The sequence below is a fragment of the Pogoniulus pusillus genome, chromosome 39 (genome assembly GCF_015220805.1).
Source record: "Pogoniulus pusillus isolate bPogPus1 chromosome 39, bPogPus1.pri, whole genome shotgun sequence".
Taxonomy (NCBI): Eukaryota; Metazoa; Chordata; class Aves; order Piciformes; family Lybiidae; genus Pogoniulus; species Pogoniulus pusillus.
The window spans coordinates 816054-840270 of record NC_087302.1 but is presented as its reverse complement, the minus strand read 5'-3'; the positions used below and the strand labels follow the sequence as shown (position 1 = coordinate 840270).

Below are 24217 nucleotides of genomic sequence, written 5' to 3'. Positions count from 1 at the left end.
CAGCAAAAATATTCCAGACACTTCATCATCCTCGTAGCCTCCACTGGACTCTCTCCAGCAGATCCCTGCCTGTCTTGAGTTGGAGATCCCAGAACTGGACGCAGTATTCCAGATGTGGTCTCACCAGGCAAGCAGAGGGGAGGAGAACCTCCCTAGCCTTGCTGGCCACAAGGGCACATTGCTGGCCCATGCAGACCTTGCTGCCAACCAGCACTCCCTGGAGCTGCTCTCCAGTCTGCACTGGTTCCCCGTGGCTGCTCCCCCCGAGCTGAAACGTTATGATGCCTCAGCCTTTCCTTTTAAGCAGATGCATCCCTTCCAGGACTCCCTCTCTGAGCACCCCAACAGCCTCCAGCCAGCACCAAGGTAAAGTTTCTTAAGGAGGAACAGATCTTGGACAAAGTGACTGCAGGAAACAAGTGCAAGTTGCTTGGAAATCTGTTTTATAAGAAGGATACCAATGTACATTTGAATAGTTTTATTTCCACTTTCCCCAAGGGGGAACCAAAGGCAGAGAGGTGCTGTGAGACACTTCACACTGTTCTTGGGGGGAGATCAATTTCCAGAGGCTGTTTCACTGCTCTGGAGAATTAACACACAGGGGAGTGTGAAGGAAGCAGAGCAGTTCAGAGTGGCTGTCATGGAGCAAATGGGTTAAATACAACCAGAACTCTATTCTCCCCCTCTAAAAACGTGGCTCCTGGTGTTCCAGAACCCCAAAGTCTTTAGTTGCCACATGCCACAGGAGCAGAGCTTTCAGTGGTAACTTCCTTTGAGCAAGAGCACACAGAAGCCTCAGTAAAGAACAGCTCCCCTGGGGCTGGGCAGCTGTGAGTCACAGAGCCCCTTCCACACAGGAAAGAAGATATGCATCCAGCTTTATTGTCTCAGCTTCCTCTCCAAACTCCTGTAAACAGGCTCCACACCATCCAGGCACCTCTGAGAAGAGTCCATAGCTCTGTAACAAGGCTTCATGCCCTAAGACTGAGAGACTGACCCTGTGTGAGGTGAGCACAGAGGAACGGCCTGCCTGGGGCTCGGGACACATCCAAGCAACCTGGAAGTGACTCAGTTCCTTTCTCTGTCCAGCTGTGCTGTGGGAAGCTCAGCTCTGTGCCTCTTCACAGGCAGAGACAGGCAGTCTGCTTTTAAAACTCTTAAGGACACATTAATTTCATCTGTAACAATGTCCTGGAAAGTTGCTGTGGAAATGAAAGTGCTGCCACGGCGTGAGCAAGGTGCAGAGCTCTGCAGCCTGCTGGCCTCGGCATGTTCCTTCCCTTAGCAGATCCATGGCAAGATGAATTGCAACGAGGCCATCACCCACCTGGGACAGGCAGGCAGACACTGGAGAATGTTTTATGTTCAGTCCTAAAACGTGGAATAAGCAAAAAACCCAAACCCCCAAAACCAAACCCCAATGCTGCTGCTGAGCTGTGCTTGGCCTGCCCTGGCCGCGGGCTAGATGCCGATGGCCTGCAGCACTCGCTTCTCGTTCTCGTTGAGGTGCTCAGAGAACATGGCATAGCAGGGCTGCTGTGCAAACTGGCAGAGGAAGTCAGTCAGGTAGGCCTGGGAGGGCACAATCACACAATTAACCAGGCTGGAAAAGACCTCCAAGATCGTCAAGTCCAACCTATCTCCCAACACCATCTGATCAACTAACCCATGGCACCAAGTGCCACGTCCAGGCTCCTTCTAAGCACCTCCAGGGATGGGGACTCCCCCACCTCCCTGGGCAGCCCATTCCAGTGCCAATCACTCTTGCTGTGAAGAACGTCTTCCTAACATCCAGCCTGAACCTGCCCTGGCACAGCTTGAGGCTGCATCCTCTTGTTCTGTCCTGGCAGAAGAGCCCAACCTCACCTGGCCACAACCTCCCTTCAGGTAGTTGTAGAAAGTGATAAAGTCCCCCCTGAGCCTCCTCTCCTCCAGGCTGCACACCCCAGCTGCTGCAGCCTCTCCCCCTCACAGGGCTGTGCTCCAGGCTCCTCCCCAGCCTTGCTGCCCTTCTCTGGACACATTCAAGCATCTCAACCTCTGAAAGAATAGCTAAGAGGACTTTCCCCATGCAGAGGGCTGGGAAACACTCTACAAACTCTGAGGTCTCTTCTACAAACTGGGAGGAGCTACCAGGAGGAAGGGCACAGCTCTTCTCCTTGCCTGGCCCCAGAGATGAGCTCTGGAACACCCACGGCCAGCTGCCTGGGTGATTGCCCCTTACATGGGTTACAGGACTGCCTGTGAGGCCAACCTGAGCATCTCTGGACACTTCCTGCTGTGTGCCACAGGCTTGGCAGTATTTTTGCAGCACGTTGCATGGGCTCCCTGTTCCACAAGAGGGGAGTGGCAGGAACCCAATCCTAAGGGATTCAGTTCAGAGGCTCTGGTACCCCTCAGGAAACCACCACGCTGGGCCCTGCAGTCAGCACACAGTTTGAAAAGCCTCAAGAGAATGCCCACAACAGCTCTCAGCAAACCAAGAGTGGCAGAAAGCCACCACCAAGACAAGAGAGGCCCAGTTAACATCACACCCCCTTGGGAATTCTGTTTCTTTCCTGTAGCAAAAAGAGCCCTAAGGAACAGCTGCCAGGTGGTGGCAAAAAGCAAAGAGGATGGCAGCAGCCCCACGTGGGACAGGAACTTCTGCCACGTTCAGCCCTCAGATACTCTGACTTCAGCAAACAGCTGTGAAGCTCATGGGCAGAAGTGTCTCATCTCTCCATGACAAAGAGTTTTCTTCATTCCCCTGTCAAACCTGCAGACACTGACAAGGAAAATGGCTCCAGGCATTCCTGGGATACTCTGCACTTCCCTAAGCAACTCCAGGGACCTGAGCCCATTTGGGGCTTCCAGGGATTTACAGTTCTGTTAGAGGGCAACACAAGAACAAATCCATCAAGAGTGATAGGAATTGGACTGAACTCCAATCCCTTTAAAGCATTACCTGGAGGTCTATTTGGTACAGAGGGTCCTTTAATGCATCTGGATCATCCTCTTCATCATCTTCATAGTAATCATCATCTGTCAGAGGCAAAGCAGCAGGTGTGAGCATCAAAAGAGCAGCGCCTCTCAGGAATGACTCCTGCTGTTGAATCCCAAAGATCCCAAACCAGACAGTTTCAGCACTGCTGGGTTTAAAACTCCACTGCATCCAGAATCTTCACTCCTTAAGTTCCCATGATCAGGAACACTAAACCCCAGGGCAGGCCATAGTGGGAATCTGGAGGACACAGAGGTGAGCACACAGGGGGCACCAGACAAGCAGGTCTGCCAGTGACAGGTCCCCAGCTCTCTGCTGGGGTCAGCTGCCTCCTTCACTGTATTTGCCTGAAGGCTTCTCCCCTGCCAGACTACACAAAGTAGGGAAGCAGCTGAGGAACCTGCTCCATCCCCTTGGTGCAGGTCACCTCACAAACAAGCTCACCCACTTCTAGGCCAATGCCATTCCAAGGTCACACCTACATCCTCAGGCAGCAGTGCTCTCTTGAGAAGACCTACACAAAGCTCCCAAGCAGCATTTGGACTCTCAGGTGGAAAATGCAGCTCTAAAAATGCAGCTCTTCCAACCCTGTGTCACTCACAGACAGGTCCCTCCTGCAGGTAAGGTTGCCCAGGGAGGTGGTTGAGACCCCATCCCTGGAGATACTCAAGGTAAGGCTCAACAGGGCTCTGGGCAGCCTGATCTAGAGGAGGATGTCCCTGCTGACTCTGGAGGGAGCTGGAATGGATGAGCTCTGGAGGTTCCTTCCGAGCCAGACCATTCTGTGATTCCATGGTAAAGGTCCTTACTCCAAATCCCACTCTGGTTACCTCCCTCCCCTGCCTGCAGCCTCTGCTGAGCTGCTGTCGAGGACAGGCAGCTTTGACCAGGATGGCATCAACTCTGCTCTGGCTCTGAGTCAGCACTTCAAAGCTGTTACTTACCATACTTGTTTGTGGAAAGAATATCTGACAAGAACTGTCCTGCTAAGCCTTCATCTTCATCCTCATCCTCTTCCTGATCCTCCCACATATCATTTGAATCATCTGTTTAGGAGGGAAAAAAAACAGTAACTCTAGAACTAATGCAAATCCAAGAGGCCCTTTGGTGACTCCAGGGGGGACTGCAGTTTTCAGGCAGACACTCCTGCCTGTGCCTGCAGGTGAAGGGGAACAGCTGCAGCCCTTAGCACCCTTTGGGACTGAGTGAAATGAGTGAGTCAGGAGCTGGAGCTAAGCAAAATGCTTAGAAGGGATGCTTGGAGTAGGCAGGAAGGAAGGGCAGCTGGACAGGGCAGGGCAGGGCAGGATGATTTCACTGGCAAGCAAATCGGATCCCAGCTTCCAAACTGGCCCAGAAGCCTGTTCGGGTGTAAGGGTAAACTGAGCTTAGCCTCTGGTCACTGCTTGAGCCCTGGTAACTGCAGGGATGCTCTTTGTTACTGCCAGTTCCTCACTGCTGTAAGCACTGCTGGAGGTGGCAGTGGAGGCTGCAGCAGTGCCCGCGGCAGCAGGCAGGCAGCAGCTCACCCTGGCTCCAGTCGGCAGCCGTCTGCCTGGACGCGTTCGCCTCCATGGCGTTGGAGAGCTCATTGATGATCAGCTTCAGGATCTTCACCAGCAGGGGAATGTTCGTCCAGCGCTCAGGGTCTGCAGGGGAAGCACTGACTCAGAGGATGGGTTGGGTTGGGAGGGGCCTTAGAGACCATCCAGTTCCAACCCCCTGCCACGGGCAGGGACACCTCCCACCACCTCCCTCCTCAGCCAACCTGGCCCTGAACACCTGTAGGGAGAGGACATCCACAACCTCCCTGGGCAAATCCTCACTGCTTTTAACAAAGAACTGTTAAACCAAGGTTGTTATTTTTGGGGGGGCTGGGGGAAAGAGCTGGTTGGTTTGGTTGGTTTTCATTTGGTTGGTTGAGTCTTTTCCTGTTGGTTCTTTTTCCCCCCTTGTTTGTTGGGCTTTTTGGGTACTTTTCCCACCCATTCCCAAGGCTCACACCCCCTCAGCACTCACAGTGCAGCAACACCTCCAGGCTGGGAAGAGAAAGGAACTGACATGAAAACCTGAAACGTCCTTTCTGTCAGCCCTCACAGCTGGGTTCCCAAAGACCTGAACTCCAAGCCCAAATCTTACCTATGAAGGTCAACATCTTGAGGGCCAAATGGGTTTGTAATCTGCCCAAGGATGTCAGAGCTACAAATGACTTCATGAAGCTTTCTTCTGCAGAGTACAGTCACACACCTGCCACTGCAGCACCCCACTGGTGACTCAACTTCCCCAGTGTCCCTGCAGGGCTTAGTTATTCCATAGGGACAGCCAGAGAGTGCATCCTCCTTGCCTACAGAAATGAAGCTGGCAGCAAAGAAGCTGGCAGCACTGCTAAGCTTGGTTTAACTCAGCCCCTGGCAGTTACTATTCCTGTCTGACTAGAAATGAACCAGTGTGCTGCTCTGGGGGCCTAAAGCAAGTGCCCTGTGCAGGCAGCCAGTGCCCCATGCAGGCAGGCAGGGAGCCAGTGCCCCGTGCAGTCAGCCAGTGCCCTGTGCAGGCAGGCAGGCAGTGCCTTGTGCTCACTGCTCACCTCTCGCACTCTTGGTGCTCTCCCCTGTTTATCTCCTACCTTAACTCTCTACTTCACACCCCAAACCCCCTGAGCCTGCAAGAGCTGAAGGCCTGAGGAGCACCCAGCACCTGGATGGGCCTCCAGGCTGGATGCACTCAGCTGTCATGTCCCCTCCCCTGGTCACACAAGTTGCAGAAGTGAGGATTTGAGTGCCCACTGAGGACAGCAGCATCCCAAGGTCTTCCTCTGGGGCTCAGTCCTCACAAACCCCCTGCCCAGTGCTCACTCCAGTTGAATGTGTGAACCTGCACAGTACCCCTGGGCTCAGGCAATCAGTGAGCCAAGTTTCTGCAGACCTGGACAAGCTTCCCCCCAGGTGATCTCCAACTCCTGCAGTCACTGCTGGCATTTGTGCGACGCTGTCTCGGCCCAAGAGACCACTTCTTGTTTTCAGTCTCTGCACTCACTGCACAAACCTTCCTCCAACAGCAGCTACTGGGCAGCAGGAAATTGTCAGCTCTGTCTCATCAGATGGACCAGGATGATGCAAAATAGCAGCAAATAACTCCCTGTATCCCATAATCTCCTCAACTCTTTAGCTTAAACCAGAGACATCCACTTGGAGGAGCTCTCCAAAGCAGCCCTTGGCAGAACGGAGGCAAGCAATGAGTATGTCGAGTACATGATCAGCTCTGGAGAACAATGCACACCCTGCAGGAAATATCTCCTGTAGCTTTGTGTGAGCTGCAAGATCTGTTTTAAGGCTTCTCATAGCATCTGCTAAGAGGGCAGAGCAGCCCTGGTAAAGGCAGCAGAGCAGTCACTCACTTTTGGCTGACTTGGACCGCGTCCGAATCCCCTCGTCCATGTTGAATATCTCCTCTCCCTTCACCCGGATGTCCTGCAGCCTCTTGTCCTCGGTGTTGATGCCATACTGCAGGAGTTTGCACAGTGCTACAGAGCTGGCAGCAGAGAACAGGACAAGGACAGATCAGGATTGCCCTCAGGTGTCAGGCTTTCACAGCTCTGGTAGGAGCAGCACATCCCCAGCACAGCTCCAGCTGCCCTCACCCCACAGGCCCACCAAGAGCAAGCATTACAGAAGCCTCCCATTTCTCCTGCTTCGTGTCAGCCACCACCAATTAGTCCATCTGCAGGCCAGAGAGACTCATCCCCTGCCCTGCAGAGCGAGCTGAGAACTAACAAAGCTTTGGACTAAACACTCCCAAGCAGTGCATGAAGTCACTGAAGGTTTCCCAGCTCAGAAGGGCCAGGAGGTGAACCCTCTGCTGAAGGGCCAGGGGCAGGTGATGATGGAAAGCAAGCAGCAATCTGGTTCGTTTGCAGCCATGTGCAGCTCTTCTCCTGTTCTCCAGTCTCAGGGCTCTTTTCCACTCTGGTCCTTCAAGGCCCAGCCACACTCTGACCTTTTAGTTTGCTCCTTCAGTACCTTCACATCTCTGCACCCTAAGATTTCTACTGCACACTTCCAAACCCCCTCCAGCTCCAGGCTGCTTTCAAGCCACACTGAGGATGACTGACTACAGACTAAGGCCACCACAGGCACTACTAAACCTCCCTCCTGGCTCCACAAGTCTCAGATTAAAGTTTCAGGGCTCCATGGACTGTGTTCATTCAGTGCTTTCACTTCACACCCTGAGCTGCCCAAAGTTTTCCCATCCTTTCAGCATGTAAGTGGAGAGCAAATTGCCACTCAGAGGGCTGGGGACACCTAAGCAGTTTCTAGTGCGTTATAAGCACCACTGTGAGCAACCCAAAGTGCTTAGCAGAGTGGAGCCCTGCCAAGTCCTCTGCTCACAACCAGCTCCCATCATGGACAACGTGGAGCCACTGATGAACAGCAGCACTGCTGCCTGTGCTCCTGTCAGCTCCAGCCTTGGCTTCTCCCTCTGGCCATCACCAGTCCCTGGGATCCCAGACACAGCTCTGCTCTCTCCAGCTGGGCATAAACCTCTGCTCTTGGATGAAACAGACCAAGCAGAGATTCACAGGTTGGCAGGGACCTCAGAGATCATCTACTCCAACCTCCCTGCCACAGGCAGGGTCACCTCTCAACTAGGCTTGGTTACTCAAGGCCTCATCTGGCCACAACCTCTCTGGGAAACCTGTTCCAGACTCTCACCACCCTCATACTAAAGAACTTCTTCCTCAGCTGCAGTCTACCCCTGCTCTCCCTCAGCTCCCAACCATTCCCCATTGGCCTATCTTCAGACACCCTCAGGAAAAGTCCCTCTGCAGCCTTCCTGCAGGATCCTTTCAGATACTAGCAGCAGTTCTGAGGTCTCCCTGAAGTCTCCTCTCCCAGCTGCACCCCCCCAGCTCCCTCAGCCTGTCCTTACAGCAGAGCTGCTGCAGCCCTGTCATCATCTTTGTGGCCTCCTCCTCAGTCTCTTTTTACAACTGCAGGTCCCAGAACTTGGCTTGGTTAACCCTCATGCAAGTGACCCCTGCCCATGGATCCAGCTTGGCCAGAAACCTCTGCAGAGCCTCCTGCCCTCCAGCAAATCAACACTGCCATTTCCTTCATCCAGACCATTAATAAAGACAAAATGGTCTCAAGTTGTACCAGAGGAGGTTCAGGATGGACATCAGGAAAAATTGCTTCCCAGAAAGGGTTCTCAGGCACTGTCCCAGGCTGCCCAGGGAGGTGGTGGAGTCCCCATTCCTGGAAGGGTTTAGAAGCTGCATGGATGTGGTGCTGAGGGAGGTGGTTTAGTGGCAGTGGCTCAGCAGCAGTGGGGTCACGAGCTCTGGGTGAGTGCTTGGACTGGATGGTCTCAAAGTTCTCTTTGCACCTCAACAGTTCCCTGGTTCTACAAAGGTAACTCCCTGTCTGGGAGCCACTCCCAGCCCCTCTGCAGAAGGCCAATCTCAAAAGCACTCCTGTGCCTGCAAGAGAAACCTCCTTCCCCTTGGGTCACCCTGTCCCAGCACAGCAACAGGCAGTAGTGGGGACCACAGCAGAGCACTGCAGCTCCCACAGCTGCCTCATGCCAGGCTGACAGTGCAGAAGAGATGCATTCACTCTGCCCCAGGCTGGCACACACCGAGGCAGGCCTGAGGCAGCTGCCCATGTCCAGGCACAAATGGTTGCAGGGAGATACAGAATCATAGAATGGTTTAGACTGGAAGAGACCTCAAAGCTCAGTTCCGACTGGAACAGCTCCCACTAGAACTGGGTGCTCCAAGTCTCATCCAGCCTGGCCTTGAACACCTCCAGGGAGGTTGTGGAGCACAGAAGCACAGAAATTGATCCATGACACACACATTCTGTGCTTCTGTGCTCCACAACCTCCCTGGGCAACCTGTGCCAGTGTCTCACCACCCTCACTGTACAGAACTCCTTCCCAACATCCAGTTTCAATCTCCCCTCTGCCAGTACGAACCCATTCATCCTCCTCCTATCATTCCCAGACCTTGTCAGTAGTCTCTCCCCAGCCCTCCTGTAGCCTCCTTCAGACACCAGGAGGCCACTCCAAGGTCATACCAGCCAGGCCAGTCAGCTCCTGCAGCACCTCACCTGACTTTGCCCTCATACTGCCCGTAGAAGAGATGCTGCCTGCTCATCCACTCAGCCATCACGAACTCCAGCGCAGGCTTGCCGGTCGGCCCCGGGAGGCTGCACAGGAACTCCAGCAGTGGCTCCAGTTGTGAGTGAACCAAGTGAGCAAACACCATAATCAAGGACTGCAGGAGGAGAGGCAGTGTTAGCTGTGCTCTGAACACAAGAGACAGGGCAAGAGTCCCTAGGGTGGGAAAGGTTTTCACACAGGATGCAGGTTGCAGCCCGACTCCTACAGAGCAGGGGCAGAATTCACACTCTGCCTGTCTCAATGCCACTCTCCAAGTCTGAGGGCATCTCTGGGGGCTTCCTCAGGGCAAAGCTGACCAGCTCCCGAGGCTCCTTTCAGGCTAGCACAGACACTGTGAAAGGGTTGTTTCTCCTCTGCTGCCTGCAAGGCCTTCATGTGACTGCTTCAGGACCTTTTAAACCCAAAAATAGGCAGTGAGAGCCATTCTGAACAGTTAAGAACCAACAGTTCTTTAGGGGACAGTCAGGGCTTCAGGATGAAATCTGTGCTGACATCCCAATCTGCAAGCACAAGGTCCAGAGGGACCATTTACTTCAAGCAGACACAGAGACCCTCCAGCTGCACTGCCATGAACAACAGGCAGTTTCCAAAGGTGGCAGTTCCCCTCCTTGCCCCTCCTGGGTGCTCAGCCTGCCCACCTGCATCACGCTGAGCGTCTCCGCTTGCTGCATCTTGCTCAGGATGGCTCTCAGGATCTGGTCCAGATTCTCTCCCAGCTCACTTCCTGCTTTTGCAATTAAAGTGGAGACCAGCCTGCCCACAAAGGCAGCAGTGAACTCGGAGGTCCTTGGATCCAGAAGCTGGCTGACCACCTGCATCACATACCAGAGCCCGTTGTGGCCCTGCTCGTCGTGCCACTGCGCGATCTGCTCCAGCGCCACCGAGACGTAGGCGCGCAGACACTCGCCGCCGTTCTGCGGGGACAGTCACCTGTTAGAACCTCCCCCACGCTGCACTGCTGAGGCTAACTGCAGCATTTCAATGAGACAAATGAGATGTTGGCTGTGAAAAGAAGACACCAGTGAGGTCTGCAGGGCCTCTTTGCTCTGCTCAGGCACAAGGAACCTCAGCGGTAGTCAGTGCCTGTCTGCTGCTGCACTGACTCCTCCGCCTGCATCTCCGGAGCCCAAACTCATCATTCTTCTAACCTCTTGCTGACCTCTCACAGCTCACCCTGCAGATAAAGGGGATCCTGAGATAAGAGAGGGGGTGGAAAGAAGGAGGGGGGGGTGGTCGGGAGCCCTCTGGGGCACTCTGGCTGCTGCGGAGGGGTTCTGTACTCCTCTGGTGCTCTGAACTGGTATCTAACTGCATGCAGTCATGAGGAGCTGCATGCTGTGTGCATGTGCTCCAGCATGTAGTGTGCATGCATGCTTGGAGGCTGTGCCATGCTCCAAAGCACAGCCTCAGCCTTAACTTCCAGCTGCCTAAGTTAGTCTGCTAAATTGGTGAAGGGGGCAGGTAACTCCCAAACTACCACACATGGGTAAGGCAGTGGGCAGGCATGGCAGACATCCCCTTTCATCGCCCCCCAGAAGACTCTTCACTAAGATGGAAACAGAGGGCACCCTGGTGGCACCTCTAAAGATTTGAGCTCTCTGATGTGCAGCAACACCTTGAATTTACAAAGCATTTCTAGAGGCTTCAGGTCACTACCAAGCACAGAACTCCTTGGTGCCCAGGAGCACCTGGTAAGCGCCAGGACAGCCTGAAGGAGCTGCACTTCTGTGCCACTCTTGACACCCAGAGAAACTCCAACAGACTCTACCAAGCATGAGACAAAGGCAGCAAAGGCAGAGTGAGCAAACCTGAACCAGCAGCTGAGCTGCAGCCTGAGTTCTCCTTCAGAGATCCAGCAGAGCAAACAGCTGCTGCTCTCCAGCCTCTTCCTCCTGCTGTGCTCTTTAGGGAAGGCCATTGCTATGGCACAGGCAGCTGGCACAAGGTCCTTACATAAGGAATGAGAGCAGCTTTACTGCTTTATGCCAGGCAGTAGCCTTTGGCACTGTGTCTCTGAAGCTTTTTCTTTCTTACTCATAATGCTCCAGAAATATCATCAGGTAAGACAGAGATGCCAGCATGCACAGCTCAGCCACTGCTGCTGCCTGAGATGAATCCTTGCTCTCTATTCCACACCTGTCTCAGTCAAACAGAAGTTTGCCCTCCCCTCCCAACCCAAATGAGTACAGGAGAAAGCTGGCAAGAGGTGGAGGAGGTCTTCTGGGCAGGAGCTCTGTTGGTTCCCTATGCCTGAGTACTCCTTAAGACAGCCTCTGCCACTCCTAAGCATGATGGAAGGTGTTACAGGGGAAGTAAAGCAGTAAGGTTTGGGTTAATTCATTCACATTTTGGGCTGGGTTTGTTTTTTTCTTAGTTGTTTTGGTTGTTTGTTGTTTTTTTTTTTTTTGTAATGTGTTTCCAAGGCCTAAAATAGGAAGTTGAAGGCTGAAGGCTTTGCTCACTGCAGTCCTCCATAGCACAGAATGATTAGTAAAGGCCACTCAGGCCCCTGAGGGACAGCACTGCCATGACAAACTGGAGGTGGCAGACTCCTGAGGAGCCTTGGCTCCCCTTAAAGGCTGTCACCTCTCTTGGACTGGCACAGCCCTGCAGCCCTTCCCACTCCCCACAGTTACCTGCATGGTAGCATTGTCATCTGTGTTCAGGCTGCACTGAGCCACTGCAGGGAAGGCTTGGCAGATGAGCAGCTGGGACAGAGGAGGTTTTGTGTTCCTCACAACTGTGGTCAATATATCGATAGAGGTCTGAAAGAACACCCAGAAAACACTGCTCAGCAGCAGCCACAGTGCCCTGGGTCAGCACCACCCACTGCTGGCACAGGCATCAGGCATGAACTGGAGGGCTCTGAGCAGGCACAGCCTGGTTGGACAGCCCAGAACACTTGTTACATCAGGTCTTGGAGCACCAGCCCCAGGCAGCACTGCTGCTGGCACAAACACTTGGGGTGTGCTGTCCAAGTGCCCACAGCACTGCAGACATTCAAAGCAGGGCAACCTCCTGCATGAGGCAGTTCCACGGCACCCTGATGCCTGCTGTCAGCTCAGCCAGAGACCTGCCCCAGTTTGATGTTGATTTCAATGCATGTTAATTAGCCAGCAGCAGTTGTTAGCCATGCCAACCAAACAGGGCAGCACAAGTGGGATTAGTTCCACTCAATCACTCTGCACAGCCAATGCTCAGTCTTTTATAAGAGGCCTTTGGCTATCCACAGGACAAACCTGTGTCAGTGATCTCCAGCAGTTCACACACGTGACAGGAATCAGAACAAGCCTCACAAAGCAGTGCAAGGAACAGCTGTGCAGCCTGATGGAGAGCACTGCTCCAGGGAGAGGAGGCTGCTACTGCAGAAGGATGGCAAAGTAAACAGGGAAAACCACCAGGGGAATGCTGCAGAGACTGAGAGGGGGCCAGAGGGGCAGCCTCGAGTGACCTTTTACCAGCATCTCCCCCCCACCTGCAGTTTGCCATCTCTCCACAAAGAAAACCTCCAGCAGTGCCCAAAGTCCCTGCTCCAAAGCAGTTTAAAAGCACCCTCCCTACTCTCTGCAGACGTTACAGGAGAGGGAACCATCTCCAGCTGAGACCATGTACCACTGTAGCACTTACTGCACAAAGCCCTGCTGGGATCTTGTCAGCAGGGGCCTGCATGATGCTGACAAGAGTTGGTATTAGCCTCATCTGCATTGGACCCTGGCAGGCTTCTATCTGAGCTAGCTCCTTAAAGATATCTTGGGCAAGAGAAGCAACAACTGGATCTGGAGAGAGAAAGCAGCATTTACTAACACATACTGACAAACAGCTCCATTTCTGCTACCCCTGTTATGAACAGGCAAAGCAGCAAACATCCCTTCCAGCTTCACCATACCCAGTCAGGGTCAGTCAGTTATCACTGATCAAGTTTTCAGCACCAGGACTCAGCAGCAAACCCAAAAGCACTGAGGATGTAAGCTGAGTGCCTACCATTGCTGTACTTGACGAATATCGCAATGGTGAAGGGGCAGATTTTGTTCTCCACACTGGCTGTGAAGCCTGGGTCCACTGTACAGACAATGCAGAGGGTCTCCATCACCAGGTTCAGCACCTCGGAGCTGAACTGAGTTGCCAAGTGGATGAGTCCATCCAGGATGCTAGGGAGGAAAGGCTGCAACACGTGGGTGCTCTCAGAGATCTTCAGCTGGTCACAGTAGCTAGGCAAGAAAGAAGTGACACAGAAACACCCACGTGAGACAGTGAAGTGGTTGCTGCATTTCACCAGGGCTGCTTCACCCCACCCATCCTGCTTCCTCCAATCCACTCCTAGGACTTCTCCCTTCAATACAGAAGAATCACAGAATGGTTTTGGTTAGGAAGGGACCTCCAAAACTCATCCAGTCCAAGCCCACTGCACTCAGCACTCACCACTGGATCAAGCTGCCCAGAGCCCTGTCCAGCCTCAGCTTGAGTATCTCCAGGGATGGGGCCTCAATTACCTCCCCCAGGCAACCTGTTGCAGTGTTCCAGAACCTTCCTGGTCTCAACAGCTCAAATAACTCTTCTCATCCCACCACTGGTGGTTCACAGAAGCAGAGTTGAGCCAGATGATGTTAAAACCTTCTACTGCCTCTCAGCAGCAGCTCCCACAAGAACTGCCCATGGATGGAGAATGTGGATGGGAAGAAGCAGCCTGAGCCAGGCACTCTGCTTACAGAGCTTCATCCCCATGGCCTGCAGGGGAGTCAGGGAGCCAGAACAGTTCAGGAATAACTAAGATATGGCTCTGCCTTTATTGACTCCTTAACACTTCAGTGCAAATGGAAGACAATCACAGAATGCACTGGGTTGGAAGGGACCCTCAAAGGTCATCTTGTCCAACTCCCTGCCATCAGCAGAGACATTCCCAACTAGACCAGGCTCAGGGCCCCATCAAGTTTGATCTTGAGTGTCTCCAAAGACAGGGTCTCAAGCACCTCTGGACAACCTGTTCCAGTGTCTCAGCACCCTCACTGTGAAGAAACTCCTCCTCACCTTCAACCTAAATCTGCCCTGCTCCAGCTTTAAACCATTGCCCCTGGTTCCATCCCCAAAGGCACTCAGAAACAGTCCCTCACTGCAGGCCCTCTTCAGAGGCTGAAACGCTGCTCTGAGGTCTCCCTGGAGCCCCAACCCTCCCAGCCTGTCCCCACAGCAGAGGTTCTCCAGCCCTCTAATCATCTCGGTGGCCTCCTCTGGGCTCTCTCTCCAGCTGAGGTCTCAGCAGAGCACAGCAGAGCGGCAGAATCACCTCTCTCACCGTGCTGGCCACACGAGGTGGTTTTTGCAGGGGAGGGTGCAGGACAGCAGGGTCCCTGCAAGGGTCTTTTTGTGTAGCTGTTTGGGTTTTACATGAATGCTCATTCTTCACTTTAGAATCCACACAGGAGAACCTCCTTTGTCCTTCTCACTACTCAGGTACAAACACAGGATAAAATGCCCCGCACATTCCTCCTTGCTGTGGTTTGCTCCACGAGCCCCTGTGGTGTCTCTGCCACCTGTGACCCAAGAGAGCACTCTGCCTTTCATCAGGATGCTCTGCATCACTATCGAGTTCTGCTGGGCTTTGGGACCCTAGCACAGAGTGGGCTGGGTTGGAAGGGACCTTAAGGATCATCCAGTTCCAACCCTTCTGCCACAGGCAGGGACAGCTCCCACTAGATCAGGCTGCTCAGAGCTTCATCCAGCCTCGTCTGAAATACCTCCAGGGAGGGGGCACCCAAAACCTCTCTGGGCAATCCCTTCCAGTGTCTCCCCACTCTCACTGCACCCACTGGAGCATTTCACTGTAGCTAACCCTGCCTCAGTTTCCTGCTCCTCCTCAGAGCTGCTTTGTACTGAAGCTGCATGCTCACACTTTTCAAGCTGACATCTACTACACCAAAGTGAACTCTGCCACAGCTCACTGGGAACAGTCTTGGTTTGGTGTTGGTTTGTGTCTCTGTGCTGGTTTGGGGCTAAATGGAGAGAAATTAGATCACTGGCTGTGAAAATAAGAGTGATGTCTGTATCACTGACTGCTTCTGCTGAGAGCTGCAAAACCAAGCAGCATAAACAGAGTCAGTGAGTGTGTGTCTGGCTGCTGCTTGCTTCACTAACTCCTCTGCCTGCACCTGTGCAACTCCAACTAATCATTCTGCCAACCTCGCCCCGCATGTGAGACTTCTGATCCAAGGGTGGGGGGGGAAAGGAGAAAGGAGGGCAGCTGGTCTGAAAGCCTTGCTGGGCAGCTCTTGTCTCTGCTTTTAACTTGTCTCTGAGTATAGCTGGAAGTGGCTGCATGGCTGTGCCAGGCTGTGCACACAGCTCCACTCCTTAACTTGCAGCAGCTGAGGCAGGCTGGGGAATTCGGGGGGCAGGAACTCCCAAACGCCAGTGTGCCCCAGGCTCTCCTTACCCCCAGATGGCCCTGACGGCAGAGATGCGCACGGAGGGAGGCTGAGTTTCGTGGAGGCCACTGACAGTGGCCTGCAGGAACTGCTGGATCAGCTCTGGAGACATGGCCACGGTGAAGCGGCTGGCGGCCCAGAGAGCGCGGCCCAGCAGGAACGGAGACACTGCAGCGACACAAACAAGCCAGCAGCTCGGCTGTGAGCCCAGCAGGGCAGAACCACAGCTGCTCACAGGCACCACCCAGAGCCTTGGCATCCCGGCAGGAGAATCACACCCACAGAATGGCAGGGGCTGGAAGGGACCTCCAAAGCTCATCCAGACCAACCCCCCTGCCAGAGCAGGATCATCTGTGCCAGGCCACGCAGGAACTCATCCAGGTAAGTCTTGAATACCTCGAGGGGGAGACTCCACACCCCCCTGGGCAGCCTGTTCCAGGGATCTGACATCCTCACAGCAAAAAACCTCCTCCTGATGTTTCATGGCACCTTCTATGCCTCAGCTTCCAGCAGTGCTTGGCAAGCTGTGACACAGCACAGGTGTGCAGGCAGCCACCCTCCACTCACAGGCAGAATCCAGTTCACTTTCTTGGTTATTCCAAAGCATTCCTCATTTGTGTAAAAGGAATTAAACAGAAGAGGCAGCCTCTTCCCTCAGCTGATTAGGCTTGGCCTGGGCCATTGACACAGAATCCATCACAGAACGTTAGAGGCTGGAAGGGACCTCCAGAGATCATCCAGTCCAACCTCGGTGCCAAAGCAGCATCCCCCAGAGCAGGTCACACAGGGATGCATCCAGGAGGGTTTTGAAAGTCTGCAGAGAAGGAGACTCCACAACCCCTCTGGGCAGCCTGCCCCAGGGCTCTGCCACCCTCACTGGAAAGAAGTTTCTCCTCATGCTGAGCTGAAACCTTCCACATTCCTCTTTGTATCCACTGCTCCTTGGCTTATTGCTTACTGCTGCACACCACCCAAAGGAGCTTGGCCCTAGGTCTTTGCCCCCTACCCCTCAGCTATTTGTAGACATTGATCAGATCTCTCTCAGCCTTCTCCAGACTAAGCAGCCCCAGGGCTCTCAGCCTCTCTCTGTAGGGGAGAGTCCCCCAAGTCCCCTGACATCCTCACTGGACTCTCTCCAGCAGGTTTCTGTCTCTCTTGAGCTGGGGATCCCAGAACTGGACACAGTGCTCCAGGTGTGGTCTCACCAGGGCAGAGCAGAGCGGGAGAAGAACCTCCTCAGCCCTGCTGGACACACCGACCTGATGCCCCCCAGGATGCCATTGGCTCTCTTGCCCACAAGGGCACATTGCTGCTCCATGAAGCACTTGTTGTCCACCAGCACTCCAAGATCTGTCTCCATGGAGCTGCACTCCAGAAGGGCAACTCCTAACCTGTCCTGGTGCCTGCTGTTGTTCCTCCCCAGGTGCAGAACCCTGCACTTGTCCTTAATGAACTTCATGAGGTTTGCCTTCCCCCAGCTCTCAGCCTGTTCAGATCTGGTTGGTGGCAGCACAGCTTGAGGGGTGTCAGGCACCCCCCCTGGTTTTGTATCATCAGTGACCTTGCTGAGGGTGCACTCAGTGCCCTCACTCAAGTGCTTAATAAAGGTCTTGAACAAAACCGGGCTGGGAGGGTTGGGGCTGTTCAGCCTGGGGGGAAGAAGGGTCCAGAGACCTCAGAGCTGCATTTCAGTATCTGAGGGGGACCTACAGGCAGGCTGGGGAGGGGCTGTCTCCAAGGGCTTGTAGGAGTAGGATGAGGGCAATGGTTTGGAACTGGAGCAGGGCAGACTTAGGTTGGACATCAGGAGGAAGCTCTGCACAGTGGGCAGGTGGGGGAGAGACTGGGACAGGCTGCCCACCAGGGAGGTGGCTGAGTCCCCACCCCTGGAGACATTCAAGATCTGACAATGGGCAGCTTGCCCATTGCAGGTGTCCCTGCTGCCTGCAGGAGAGTTAGACAAGATGACCTTGGAGGTTCCCTTCCAGCCCAGTGCAAGCCTGTGCCAAAGTTACAACACACAACAGCTCTCTGTCTGACCACCACTGCTCAGCATGAAATGGATATCCTCAGAGCTATCCAGATCCTGATTCCAGGAGCTCTCTCTACAGCCCAACAGCACACCTGGAAATGTATGGAAACAGCTGAGGTTGGTTTTCCACAGGCACTGCTCACTATGCAGTTGCATCATCCAAAATGAAGTGAAAAAGGAAAACTCCTTCCTTGTAACAGGATGATAATCACAGGGTGTCAGGGGTTGGAAGGGACCCAAAGAGATCAGAGTCCAAGTCCCCTGCCAGAGCAGGACCACACAATCCAGCTCAGGGCACACAGCAACACATCCAGACAGGCCTGCAAAGGCTCCACACAAGGAGACTCCACAACCTCTCTGGGCAGCCTGTGCCAGGGCTCTGGGACCCTTCCAGGCAAGAAGCTGCCCTTGTGCTGAGCTGGAACCTCCTGTGCTGCAGCTTCCATCCACTGCTGCTTCTCCTGTCCCAGGGAGCAGTGACCAGAGCCTGCCCCCAACTCCTGACCCCCAGAGCCTGTCCCCCCACTGCTGACCCCCAGCCCTCAGAGACTTAGAGACATTTATTAGATCCCCTCTCAGTCTTCTCCAGACTCAGCCCCAGGTCCCTCAGCCTCTCCTCCTCAGGCACTGCTCCAGTCCCCTCATCAGCCTTGCAGCCCTCCCTTGGACTCTCTCCAGCAGATCCCTGTCCCTCTGCAACTGGGCAGCCCAGAACTGGAGGCAGTGATGCTGACAACTCCAATAATTTGTTCTTCCTGCACTGAGAACTTCTCTGGTCCTGCTGCCTTACACTGCACAAGTTTCCATCTGTAAAACTTTTGGGGTCCAGCTTCCAACAGCACCCCTGAAGTTCTTGCACACTGATGTAAGATAACAGAGCAGAAGCCTGCAGAGCTCCCAGCAGGATCCCGGCTTGAACTCAGCTGCCACACCTAGTGTCAGGCTCAGCACAAGGAAAATGGGATGGGGCTGCAGGAATTCTGAAGCCTGCTGACCACAGCTGGTGCCTCTCCCAGAAGCAGATACAAGACAGCACAACTGCTATCTTCCACCAAGACCCCCAGGCAGATGCCCTCTCATCTCCAAGTCCTGCAGGCTCAAGCATTCAGCCAACAGTGAGCATCACCTGAAAGCAGTGCCCATAACTGGAGAAGGTGCAGTGGAGCTGGCAGCAGCTGTGAATTCCCAGGCAGGACTCATCCCTTTCACAGGTGCAATGTGCACATCTGCACCACAGAGCTGCATAGAGCCATGCAATGGGTTGGGTTGGAAGGGACCTTCAAGATGTCATCATCCAGCTCCAACCCCCTGCCATGGGCAGGGACACCTCCCACCAGCACAGCTGCTCAAGGCCTCAGCCAGCCTGGCCTTGAACACCTCCAGGCAGGGGCAGCCACAGCCTCCCTGAGCAACCTGTGCCAGTGTCTCCCTACCCTCACTCTCAACAATTTCTTCCTAATCTCCACTCTCCCCTCTCTCATCCTGAAGCCATTGTCCCTTGCCCTGGCACCTCCAGCCCTTGCCACAAGTCCCTCCCCAGCTCTCCTGCAGTCCATTCAGGTACTGGAAGGCTGCTCTGAGATCCGCCTGAAGCCTTCTCTTCTCCAGGCTGAACAGCCCAAACTCTCCCAGCCTGTCCCACAGGGGAGGTTCACAGAAACATCCAGGCTGGCACAGCCCCTCAGGATCACCAAATCCAACCTAGAACCCTACTCTACAAGATTCACCTTAAACCATAGCCCCAAGCACCACAGACAAACCACCCTGAAACACAGCCAGGCTGGGGGACTGCAGCACCTCCCTGAGCAGCTCATCCCAGCCCCTGACCACTCTCAACAGGAAAAACTTCCTCCTAGTGTCCAATCTAAACCTCCCCAGCCTCAGCTTGAGGCCATTCCCCCTTGCTCTGTCTGCAGTTCCCTGTGAGCAGAGCCCAGCAGCAGCCTCTCCACCGTGTCCCTTCAGGTAGCTGTAGGCAGCAATGAGCTCTGCCTCAGCCTCCTCTGTTCCACACTACCCATCCCCAGCTCCCCCAGTCTCTCCTCAGCAGATTTATTCCCCAGGCCCTTCACAGCTTCTTTGTCCTCCTCTGGACCTGCTCCAGCACCTCTACAGCTCTCTTGTGTTGCAGTGCCCAAAACTGAACACAACACTCGAGCTGTGGCCTCACCAATGCCCTCTGCTCATCTTCATGGCCTCCTCTGGACCTGCCCCAGCAGCAGGCAGACATTTTTATCAGTAAGAGATTTTGGGTCTGGCACTTAAAAGTTGCTCTGAGTACCAGCAAGCTCCAACACACCTGAGAGGTTGAGGTCTGCAAGAACCACGTTGGTGAGGAAGCCGTGCATGTCGAAGTGCACCCTGCCGCTCTTCACGCTGTCGGTGATGATGGACTTCACAGAGCCCAGGGCCAGCATACAGGCTTCATGGATTTTCCACCTGCAAAGCAATTCAGATGCCTTCAGGATTTTCTACCACCATCATCTCCATAAATAAACACAAGCTGTGAGGTGAAACTGTTACAGCTACTTCCTCCAAGCTCTTCTCCTCCCACAGCTCTTCTCTTCATCCCAAAGCAGAGGATTAGAAAAGGCCCTGAAAGAAGTGAACATTTGCAAAACTCTGCAAGCTGGGAGTCTGGAAACTCCCTCAGGAGAGGCAGCATCCTCCTCACTTCCTAAAGCATTAACTGAGTTAACTGTCACCTCCTAAACCAATTTTGTTCCCAGAACAAGAAAAGCAAGGCAGCTCTTCTCTGAAGGCTCCCATCTCAGCTGTGCCTTGCTGGACCATTCCATGTGCAGCAGCACAGTGACACCCAGCACATGAAAGGTTTCAAGAGGTCTGGTTTGGCATTGTCTTGTTACTGATGGTGAGGCAGGGTTGTGTGCAGACACAATTTCTCCTTGGATGTAGCTCTGAAGCAAATAAGCTGCTTAGAAATCACCACAATGAAGGCAGAGGCTCAGTGGCTGATTTCACAGCCACTCACTTGCTGCTGGCTGCAGAGAGAGGCTGCTGGCACACACTGCAAGCAAACACTGAGCTAATGCACTGGAAAACCAAAGCAAAGCACTTATGGAACAGCACCTAGGTGTTTCTACAGCTGAGCTTTCTCCTCCCTAAAAGGTTTGCATGAGCTGAACCCAAAGGCTGAGTGTTGCCATTTCTCCTCAGGGTGCACAACTAATCCTCCCTTCTTTGTCTGAAGGAATTGTCAGGGTCTGGAGGAAGGCAGAGAGGAGGGGGATAGGCAGCTTGTGCTGTAACTGCAGAAAGGATCCCACAGGAGATGTCACCATCGGGCTGAAGAACTCCTGCCCTGCCTTTTTCTCCTAGGCAGGGTTCTCCTATTTCACCCCCGCCCAGCAGCAGCAGCGTCAGGAACAGACTGTGACTAACTTGTGCTGCAGGCAGGGCTGCAGCAGAGTTTGAGACTACTGCAGTCACTGCCTGCTGCCCCATCTACTTACCAGTGCTCAGCACCACTGTTTTTAGCCTGCTCAGCCTCCTGCAGATGTCTTGTAGCTGCTGCAGCCAAGGCAGATGCACTCTCGTTCTGGAAATCAGCAGCCACAGCCTGTGCAGAAGGCAATGACAACGATCACTGGTGCAGGCTCTCAGGGTAAGGCTCCTCATGGAGCTTTGTTATTTGCTATTCCAGTTTAGGTGGCACCTAAATGTGGAACACATTTCATACCAACAGCAGATCCTGGGCAGCAATCCTCACTGTGTAAGAAAAAGTATCATCATCCTCATCCTCCACAAACTGCTGAGGATTTGCAGTCCAAACCTTTATCTGCAACAGAGAGGAGACAAGGACAGGTGGGGTGGGTGATGAGTTCAGAACACGAAGGCTACAAGGGTGCTGAGGGGACTGGAACAGCTCTTAGGAGGAAAGGCAGAGAGAGTTGGGGCTGTTTAGTCTGGAGAATGCAGCCTGAGGAGGATCTGATCAATGCTGATCAATACTTGAAGGGTGGGTGTCAGGAGGAAGGGATCAGGCATTGTTCAGTGGTGCCCAGTGACAGCCCAAGGGGTAATGGACACTAACTGCAACATCAGAAGTTCCACCTGAACATGAGGATGAACTTCTTTAACTGAAGAGTGGCAGAGCACTGGAGCAGGCTGCCCAGAGAGGCTGTGGAGTCTGCCTCTGGTGGTGTTAAAAACCTGCCTGGCCGTGTTCCTGTGCCTGACCTTCTCCAGGGGATCCTGCCTTGACCCAGTGACCTCCAGAGGTCCCTCCCAGCCCCTACCACTGAGTTATTCTGTGGTAAAAGGAAGTTTTTCTGTTCTCAGGAACAGAAACTCCTTTCAGAATTTCTCTCTGCCACAAGAAGTGCCATCTCCAGCTGATGTGTCCTGCACCCTGCTGGAGAAACCTCTGCAGAGCTCATCTTGCTCTTCTGCTGCTCATTTCAGATCAGCATCCAACACTGCTGCTGACTGACCTGGAGCCAGAGCTACACACTTGTGTTTACAGCTGAGGAAAGGGAGAAGCAGATGACTCTGAGCAGTGCCTGTTTTCATGCATGCCTACCTGCACAAGAAGATGATGGCAGCCAGGCCTGGGAGGCCAGGAGCCATGGGGCATGGCACTACCCATTATCCCTTGCTACCAGCACAATCTTTTCAGCACCCCAGGAAGCTGGCTAGCCCTGCCAGCATGATAATCCCCCTCTGACAGCATAAGACTTCACAAAGGAAGGAAGAATGAGAGCTCCTTAGCCCAGAGAAGGCTCTGGGGAGATCTTCTTGCAGTCTTTCAGCACTTAAAGGAGTCTTGCAAGAAAGATGGAGGTGTTCTAGCAGGGCCCAGACTCACCCCTCCCTTGTCTGTCCTGCTTTAAGTTTCCAAGGCAAATTTTAGAGTTTTGAAGCCTTGTTCAGCCACTGCCAGCCTTGAGAACTGGACTGAGCCTACATTTTCAGCAGTTCCTAAGTACTGATCACGAGTTTGGGAGCAGCTTAGGACTCAGCTCTTGCCAGTGCTGAAAACCACAGACACTGCTACTCTGCTCTGACAGACAAGGGGTGGTGGTTTGAAGCTACAAGAGGGCAGATTGGATTAAATGTCGAGGAGAAATGCTGAGACACTGCCCCGTGTTGCCCAGGGCAGCTGTGGGTGGCCCTTCACTGAATGAGTTCAAGGTCAGGTTGTCTGGGGCTCTGAACAACCTGATCTAGCTGAAGATGTCCCTGCTGACTGCAAGGGGTTTGGAACCAGATGAGCTTTGGTGGTCCCTTCTAACCCAAACCATTCTGTGTTTTGCTGTCCACATTCCACCACTTAGGAACATTTGGATGCCACTGCCTTAGCTCCTGGCAGAACAGTGACATAACAGCCCAGAAGACTCTAGCAGCTGCCACACACTGGGACTCTTCCTTGCCTTTAGCTGCTTTAGTTCATTTCTTTTGCCTCCCACCCAAGGCAGACATCTCACCTGCTCCTCTGTGATCTGCATGTACAGCAGGATGTAGTAGATCAGCTCTGGCAAAGCCTTCTTCACTGTGCTCTTAAATTTGTTGTTATCCAGCAAGGCATGGACGAATTCAAATATGCTGAACACCAGGTTCTCAAACCCCAACACTTCACCTGCACAAAGGCATGGAAGGGAAAACAAGTGCCTGGATATACCAACACAGAGAAAGGCTGAAGTGCACACAACCCCCATGGCTGAGCAGGCTGACAGGCAGAAAAGGCAAAAATGGGCTACAGACTGTCAGCTTGTCTGGGCTGATGTTCAGTCTTACTTCTGGACTAGCCCCAGGCAGATGCCTGACCTCATCTCCCTTCTCACTGCACACCCCTCACTAAAACTGAGCAAGCTCAACCTAAAACCTCTTTGGTTTTCTTTTGTCCCATTATTTTTACCTCCAAATCGTTGCAGAACTCACTGCCTGAGTCTTTAGAACAATTAAATTCTCTGGCTTCACTGACCACAGTCACAAGGAACCTGGAGATGAGTGATGGGCACTGTTCCAGTACCAGAAATGGACCTCTAAGCTCAACCTCCCATAGGGATTCAGTCACTGTGCTGCCAACAGGTAAGTCCATCCTCGCCCAGAGTGAAGGCTGAAGAAGTTTAACAAGTTCTTACCATCAGAATCCACAGGGTCCTCCACCTCCTCTGTGTAATTTACCTCTGTTCTCACATAAGTGGCTGGAGTTAAGGAAATGCATTTCTCTAAAGAACTGCAGCTGCTCAGGGTCAGATCTGTCCCTGCCTTACAGCTCCTGTGCCTGGGGAACTCTTCTTTCCTAAAAACAAACCTTTGCTTCAGGCACAGTCCTGTGCTGGACAGAAGAGAAGCCCCAGGAGCTCCTGGCTGCACTGCCCAGCCTCAAAGACCACTAACACAAACATCTTCCCTTCAGCACATCCTTCAGATCATCTGATCAACTTCAACCAAGCCCACCAAGGTAGCTCAGAACTTCATTTACACTACAACTCTGCAGGCACAGAACTGCTCAGACTCACTTTCCAGGGGACTCAGTTCAATGCTGCTGCTGAAGCCAGAGGAACCACCTCATGACCCCACCTTGTGGTGGCTCCGTCAGGCCTCTCCATGAGCTTCCAACTCTGGGAAGTGGCA

At 53.5% G+C, this 24217-nt stretch overlaps 1 protein-coding gene across 1 annotated transcript in view; it reads right to left on the bottom strand.

The window, feature by feature from the left end:
- Window positions 1-426: 426 nt before the first annotated feature.
- The window catches only part of IPO9 (importin 9), a 48459-nt gene continuing 24668 nt past the window's right edge, over window positions 427-24217 (bottom strand). The window contains exons 9-24 of the mRNA XM_064173631.1: window positions 23722-23780; window positions 23065-23216; window positions 21318-21416; window positions 21091-21197; window positions 19917-20056; window positions 15594-15753; window positions 13148-13374; window positions 12794-12942; window positions 11803-11931; window positions 9805-10080; window positions 9094-9260; window positions 6381-6514; window positions 4513-4632; window positions 3928-4029; window positions 2948-3024; window positions 427-1572 (exon numbers count right to left, since the gene is read on the bottom strand). Of these exons, the coding sequence (XP_064029701.1) occupies window positions 1462-1572; window positions 2948-3024; window positions 3928-4029; window positions 4513-4632; window positions 6381-6514; window positions 9094-9260; window positions 9805-10080; window positions 11803-11931; window positions 12794-12942; window positions 13148-13374; window positions 15594-15753; window positions 19917-20056; window positions 21091-21197; window positions 21318-21416; window positions 23065-23216; window positions 23722-23780 (2209 nt within the window). The 3' untranslated portion in view covers window positions 427-1461. The remainder of the gene's footprint in view (window positions 1573-2947; window positions 3025-3927; window positions 4030-4512; window positions 4633-6380; window positions 6515-9093; window positions 9261-9804; window positions 10081-11802; window positions 11932-12793; window positions 12943-13147; window positions 13375-15593; window positions 15754-19916; window positions 20057-21090; window positions 21198-21317; window positions 21417-23064; window positions 23217-23721; window positions 23781-24217) is intronic.